The sequence below is a fragment of the Danio rerio genome, chromosome 7 (genome assembly GCF_049306965.1).
Source record: "Danio rerio strain Tuebingen ecotype United States chromosome 7, GRCz12tu, whole genome shotgun sequence".
In the NCBI taxonomy this organism is placed as follows: Eukaryota; Metazoa; Chordata; class Actinopteri; order Cypriniformes; family Danionidae; genus Danio; species Danio rerio.
The window spans coordinates 40,428,480-40,436,086 of record NC_133182.1 but is presented as its reverse complement, the minus strand read 5'-3'; the positions used below and the strand labels follow the sequence as shown (position 1 = coordinate 40,436,086).

General features: G+C 36.4%; 2 protein-coding genes across 6 annotated transcripts in view; both read right to left on the bottom strand.

Annotated features, from left to right (window-relative positions):
- The window catches only part of esyt2b (extended synaptotagmin-like protein 2b), an 860,030-nt gene that overhangs the window by 108,876 nt on the left and 743,547 nt on the right, over positions 1–7,607 (bottom strand). The gene's annotated exons all lie outside the window — the stretch shown is intronic.
- maf1b (MAF1 homolog, negative regulator of RNA polymerase III b) overlaps positions 1,219–7,607 on the bottom strand; it is a 10,642-nt gene continuing 4,253 nt past the window's right edge. Inside the window, exons 3-8 of one of the 4 annotated variants that reach the window (XM_009303371.5) lie at positions 5,669–5,800; positions 5,424–5,586; positions 4,641–4,762; positions 4,406–4,525; positions 4,223–4,315; positions 1,219–2,736 (exon numbers count right to left, since the gene is read on the bottom strand). In XM_009303371.5, the coding sequence (XP_009301646.1) occupies positions 2,712–2,736; positions 4,223–4,315; positions 4,406–4,525; positions 4,641–4,762; positions 5,424–5,586; positions 5,669–5,800 (655 nt within the window). In that variant the 3' untranslated portion in view covers positions 1,219–2,711. 4 annotated transcript variants of the gene reach the window in all.

Sequence of the window (7,607 nt, the reverse complement as noted above, 5' to 3'; positions counted from 1 at the left end):
TGTATTTAGGCATGTGTACATGGTCAAGACGATCTGCTGCAGTTCAAACCGAGCATCAGGATGAGGAAGAAAGGTGATTTAAGTGACTTTGAACGTGGCATGGATGCTGGTGTCCGACGGGCTGGTCTGAGTATCTCAGAAACTGCTGATCTACTGGGATTTTCACACACAACCATCTCTGGGGTTTACAGAGAATGGTCAGAAAATGAGAAAATATCCAGTGAGCAGCAGTTCTGTGGGCACAAATGCCTTGTTTATGTCAAAGGAGTATGACCAGACTGGTTTGAGCAACAGCAACTTAAATAACTGCTCGTTTCAACCGAGGTATACAGAAGGGCATCTCTTTACACACAACACTTCCAACCTTGAGGCGGATGGGCTACAGCAGCAGATCACACCGGGTGGCACTTCTGTCAGCTAAGAACAGGAAACTGAGGCGACAATTCGCACAGGCTCACCAACATTGAACAATAGAAGATTGGAAAAATATTGCGTGGTCTTTTGAGTGTCAATTTCTGCTAGAATTTGGCGTTAACAACATGACAGCATGGATCCATCTTGCCTTGTATCAATGGTTCAGGCTGGTGTTGGTGGTGTAATGGTGTGGGGGATATATTCTTGGCACACTTTGGGCCCATATTGAGCATTGTTACTGACCATGTCCATCCCTTTATGACCACAGTGTACCCATCTTGTGATGGCTGCTTACAGAAGGATAACACACCATGTCATAAAGCGTGAATCATCTCAGACTGGTTTCTTGAACATGACAATGAGTTCGCTGTACTCAAATGGCCTCCGCAGTCACCAGGTCTAAATCCAATAGAGCACCGTTGGGATGTGGTGAAATGGGAGATTTACAGCATGGATGTGCAGCCGACAAATCTGCAGCAACTGCATGATGCTATTATGTCGATGTGGACCAAAATCTCTGGGGAATATTTCCAGTACTTTGTTGAATCAATGCCGTGAAGAATTAAGGCAGTTCTGAAGGCAAAAGGGGGTCAAAATATATACATTACCCTACAACAACAAAGAAAACCTTAGTTTAATGAATAAAATGCTAAATAAAATCCAACTGTATTTGACAAACTGTGAATTTGTATTTTATTAATATTTTTCTAAATTCAATCTCCCTCATTTTTAGTCACTTTGAATAACAGCATCTAAACACAGCTTTTCAGAATTAAATCTGTTAATAAATAGTCAAAGCTTATGTTTTTAGGTATCAAACACAAAACCATATTTTTATTCTCACAGATGTTCAGTCATCTTAAAATAATATTTAAAAAATGTGTTGCTTTGCATCCTAAATGGCTACAAGAGACAGATTCTGTTCACATTTCTCTTTCCATGTCAACACGGTTTGGAAATTTTACATTGTTATGAAACATGGGCAGATTCAGATAAACCAGACATAAAAGCTTCTACAATATTTAGCTTGCTTGTTTGTTTTTGCTTGCCATAGTAAGGACAGCTGTAAAGGAACGCTCCACTTTCTTGGGGAAATATGTAGAACCTAGTATATAGTTACCTAGCTGGAGACCATTGCGAATACTGCAGCCATGGTACGGCAGCAAAGTTGCATGATTATAGCAGAATGAAAGTATAGTTTGCAGACATATCTGCCTTGAAAATTGTAACTTTAATAGTAATTTTCTTAATACACAATGCAACTACAAAAAAAAAAAAAAAGGTTTACCTTAAATAGAAACTTATTTTTTTTAAATTTAAGTGGGTTGCTAACAATCTAATCCGATTCAATGGTTTATGCTAAGCTAAGATAGAAGTGCCTCTGCCAGACCCAGAAATTAGCTGTACAGATTAAAAAAATAAATAAAATAAAAAAATACACGATAAAACTCAACTTTAGTGAATCTGTAAAATCAGCATATCTCCCAAAAATGTGGAGAGTTCCTTTAAAGGCCCACATTATAAAAAAGCCATTGTAGAGAGCCAAATAAATGTCCACAAAAATAAAAACTTGCAGACAATAATAAAGAATCAGTGCAGTATATACTAAAAATGGACGAATTCAAATAAATCACGCTTACAAAAAGCTTTATAGACAGTTTAACCATGAACAACAATGCAAGGCAAATACTATCTAAAATATCTATTGCTCATTTGCAAAGCCATGAGTTAAATTCAAAACATTCAGAGAAGAAAAAAGTACCTGCTAGTTACTTTGGATAAAAATATCTGACAAAAACAGACAGGGGGAAAAATAAAGTTTAAAGGGTCAGACTACATATCAAGATAAATGAGAAAGTTCACATACAGAAGCTCCAAACCTTTCACAGTTTAAAAACTTAAAATGATAAAAAAATAAAATCCAATAAAACAGAGGGGCAGAAATGGTACTCAAACAGTCTTTTTAGTCCCCACCCTCCCTCCTTTATAATGCTGGTGTTTGAATGTTGCTTCATTTCTTTTCTGGGAGAGCTGGCGTCCAGGGGTTTTTACAGTCTCAGCTTCACCACTGCCTAAGAGTCGATGTCAAAACTTGTCCAAGCAGCTCTCTGGAATCTAATATTCCTCCTCCTCCTCATTCCACAAAGAAAAGTAAAAACAAAGCACACACATTTCAGAAAAACCGTAAAAAGTAAAGTTTTGAAAGTCCTTTTCTTGAAAAAAGAAAGAAGAAGTGGGTGCAAAGTTGACAGTGAGGCCCTTTGGCTGAAGCTCAGGATTTGACCCGCGAGGAAACTTTAGACACACAGAGCTCTGGGAATCCTGCAATACACAGTACACAAGTTGTTTTAAAAGACTATGATAAACAATTTATTGTTGATATGCTACAACCTGATCATGCTGCAACCTACTCAAAGCCCCAATACACCAAGCAAAAAAAAAAATAAAAAAAATAAAAATAAAATAAAAATAAAAAATTCACAGGGACAAAAAAAAGTTATGTTACTTCAAGAATCAAACAAACTACAATGATGAAGCAAACTATTGTAAAAATGCTCAAATACAGTGGAGATGTTATAGATGGGGTGTTTGAGGGCCTTGCCTACCCTAGTAAGTAAAGTACCCTTTACTTCTTTCTTTCTTTTTTCCCAGCAAGATTAGACAAAAAAAATTTAAAAATTAAAACAAATTAAAACATCAATGTAAAAATGTATTTTTCAAAGTCAAGGTGTCTTTATTATTACCTAGTGGTGGACGGAGCGAGGCTTCAGGAAACACTGAAACAGTCTAAGCAAATGTTCGAAGCTTCGAAACCCATCTGTACAGTGGTCTTATTTATATATTGCTCTGGAACAGCTTCAGCAAAGAAACAGTTCAGCAAATTGAGGTATTGTTACCCACGTTGTAGAGTCGAGGCATCAAGTGATTTAGTGAATCAGTAAGAGTTCCTGACTAGCATGCAGAGATAATGGGTTCAAATCCAAGATGATGCAGCTATAGATGATAGTTTTTAAATGCTCTGTTCTTGTAACACGTCTTGTTTTAACATTAGTCTGACATCCATTCGTCTCTTTTTGGTCATAAACATTATTAAAATTCCTCTAATCATAATTTGAGTAATTCGTACAAGTCTGAATTCGAACTCAGGGTATTGGCAGCATAGTTACTCTGTGCGCACACACTGTCCACAAAGCTATATGAGAGAGAGGTTTTTTCAACCCTGTCAGTCAAATGCAGATTTACTTTGTCTTGAAATGCTTTTTAAACGACGATGCTTTGCATTGGTGTTTCAAAACACTTTAGTCACGTGACCTGGATGTTTCAGATCATGCTTCGGTGCAGTGTTTCGAAACACTCGTGCTTCGGGATCTCAACGCGGTGTCAAAACATTAGTTTCACGTCAGCCATCCCTATCATTACCCACAGGTAAATTAGTTAAACAGACAAGAAATTCAGCAGTCTGTCACTAAAATTAATGCCATAGACAACACACTGTAACGCAATATAATATATGAATATTTTATTATTAAATGCTTTCTTAACAGCTTTTTTCTTGTTTTGTTGTGTGTGTTTTGTCTTGTTTTTGTTACTGAGCTGCTTATCACATATTTACGTGTTCATCAAAATAACGCTCAGTTTGCTAATGGTATCAAAATTCTTCTTTTTAAATTCTCTCAAATTTTCATCCATAATTGGAGAACAAAACAGAACTTTACTGTGACTTGCTGGTAACAGAGCTTGTTAGTTTAATACAAATGATGAAAGCACAAGTGTATTTTCAGATTGTGGATTATGAAAATAACTTCACCTGTCTTCCATGAAGCCATCCAATTCCTCCTCATCATCCAGTTCCATGTCCAACTCATTGTCGAGGCCACTGCGACCGTAACTGCTGAGGACACTAAACAGAAGACGATGTTAAACACAGAATGATTGGAAAATTCATTTTCTGTATTGTATGTGTGTGTGTGTACAAAGAGCGTTTACTGACCTGACTGAGCGGCATGTGAAGAATAGAATGCGTTTAAGCTTCTTGTTGTAAAAGAAGTAGTTAAAGGACCACAGGCTTCCTTCCTCACCAAAGGGATCAGAGTCCAGGTCTGGGTTGTAGCTACAAACACAAGAAAAATGCTTGTTACTGAAAGCCAAGATATAGAACAATGTATAAAAAGGCTTTTAAAAATGACAAATCTATAAGAGAAATCATTTCTTGACTCGTCTCACACCTGTAGATGTCACAGCCCTGCAGGTTTATCTCTTGGTCAATGGCAGTCCACAGTTCTGGGCCTAAAGTGTTAAACTGCTCCCCCACAGCAGAATAAAGGCTGCTGTTTACAGAGTTGGCCACCTGGAGGACACAAACAGAGGCTTAGGAAATTAAATCAGACTGGAAACATTTATGGAAATTCAACTAAACAAATAAACGAATGATGATTAATCTATTTTATTACCAAATCAATACGTTTTTCAGTAGAGGGCATTTTTGAATCAAAGATAAACTAATAGCACATTTTATCAACAAAAAACTTAACAGAGGAATATTTCTGAAACATTAAAGGTTAGTTTAAACAAATATTGTAATTATGTCAACATTTACACAACGTCCACTTGTTCCAAAGTTGTTTTCTCCCCTTTAAAACCATTTTTCCATTCAAATTAAACAGTTAAAGATACTTTAGCTTCTTAACATAGCACAATTTACATAACAGTGCCCAATAGATTACACATGGTTGTAAAAAACATCAGTTATTATTGACTGAATATTAATAGAACTTAACATTTTAATTAACATTGTCAAACTAAAAACAAATGAAAAAAAGCTAATGCAAGTAGGGTATCAGTACATTTAAGTTTAAGTTACAGTGCATAATCTTTGCACTTGACCTTAAATACAATATTCACATTTGCATAATACTGCATTGCATCATATGTAAATGCTGTGACATGACAGCGTTTTCTGTATCCAGCTGACAAGTTATCATGACCATATCAGAGCAGTGGAAACTAACCCAGTTAGCACTTGGCTCTCGGCTGAACTCATGGGCACGGGCCGCACTGAAATCGTAATCAGGCCGGAACGATTCGTTCAGGGTGGTGATAAGGTAGAACAAAGTCTTCCTGCAACATTTATCGCTCAGTGGGTTCTCTGCGTCTTCCCCACTCTTCCCCAATCTAAAGGAAAATAACGGAAGAGATTGATCAGAGCGACTGTATTGTGCAATAAAATGAAAACTAGCTTGCATTAAAATCTTACAGGTTTGGACTCGGGGCACTGCTGGATTGAGGGGGTGACAGAGCCTCCAGTACGTGAGGCTCTCCTTCCTGACAGAACTGCTTAAACATGTGCTTGTCATCACCAGCCATCTTACATGAGTAACTCTCAATCCTAAAAAAAAAAAAGAAAAAAAATATTTTTAAATTAATTTGTTAGTTCATTCCTATGTACAAACATTTTACATGCAAATATCACAATATACACCATACCATACTTATTAGGTCTTTAATAAAATATAACATGATGCTTTTTTGTACTGCTGTCATCGAGACATTATTTTGATCACGCTGACCTTGACTGCTGGGCTTTTCCAAACCTATATTTTTAGGCTTGGCTTAAAATGTCACAAATGTAGAGCTATGGGGGAGGGCATGAGAATACTGTATGTGTTTATCTTTCTGGCTTATGTAAGGCAGCTTGTGCAACTCTAGACAGTGCCAGTAACACTCCACACACAGATTTATTAATAGGCAAAGGGCAAAGGCTATAGCAGGACACAGAGGAGAGGTATACAGCTCAGGACACTAAAGCCTGCTTCCTTAACCTGTGGTAAAAAAAAGGGTAGAACAAAGGTTCTCTATCGTAAACTGTAAATGATTGTGTGTGTCTGGTGTAAGTGTAAAGATCAATATCAGCAAAGACATTTCACACCAAACTAGACAGTTTAAAAGCAGACATGACAGTGACTTAAAATAGAGATGGGTCAAATGCAATATATGTAAAGCAGTTTGAAGTGACAATTACTTTCAAACACTATTCATTTCAGATTCTTCTTCTCAATCTCAAAATATTAATTTTAAAATTACAGCAGGGAAAGCATCTGATAACACCAATGTGACTTTTTCCAAAAATCAAGTATTTTCAAAAATATCTTTATAGTAAACAGCTTCAATAACACCACCTTTTTGGCAACAATTTGTGTTGAGTCTCAATAAACTAAACAGAGAAGAGAGTTTTAGGTCGAGAAGGCAGAGCCCAAAAACCACGTCTATCTATTACACAACTGCCCTGACCAATAGTAATAGGACAGCGTCTATCAGGTGAGCTGTTCTCCAATCAACTTCAAACTTCATTTTTCTTGTATTGATGCCCATTCGTTTGATTGCATGTGAAGTATATCTGGGGCTTAAATACATAACTGCTAGTATTAGCATCTGTGATCTTTGATCTCCCTGTACCGTACCCTGCACTAATCCAATAACATGATTAAATGCTAAAGAAGCTGGCAGCTCATATGAAACTCAGCTGTGTTTACCCGCACCTCAAATAACCACACTGGTATGTGTTAAAGGACACTACAACCTGCGTCATGGCAACAATTGTGCCCCTTGGTAATGGTCTCTCAATTTCTTGAATAACACCTTCACAAAGAATAAAAATAATATATTTACACTTTTACACCCAAAACAACAGTAACTTCTATATTGAAAATACAATGTCTTTCTTATACTAATAGTCACAAGTTTAAAAATATTAAAGGCACCCAGATACATTTGCTAAAATGCTGCACTATTTGGATATGTAGTGCTAACATGAATTGCTATTGGTAAATAATAGTTCTGCAGCCTAATTTTCTCAGATACTGGTTCCTGCAGCGAGTTGAAAGCTAAAACTGATGCTCATGAGAGTTTGTTTGCGAAAAAAAAACAAAAAAAACAGGAAGAATGAATGCATGTGTGGTAACGGGTGACAGGATGTTCACCAGAAAAGACATTTAAACTAAAACTAATAAACCTCCACAAAGATGTAAAAATCATGGCTCTTTTGGGCCAATAAATTCTTATGATGTTTCCAGATGTTTTTGATTACTGGAAAAGAAACAAATAATTTACATGTAAATGTTTTTAGAGATAGAGGTTTCAGCACAAAAATACATTTATTTTATAACATTAACACTATTATTTTAGAGGGACAGTTC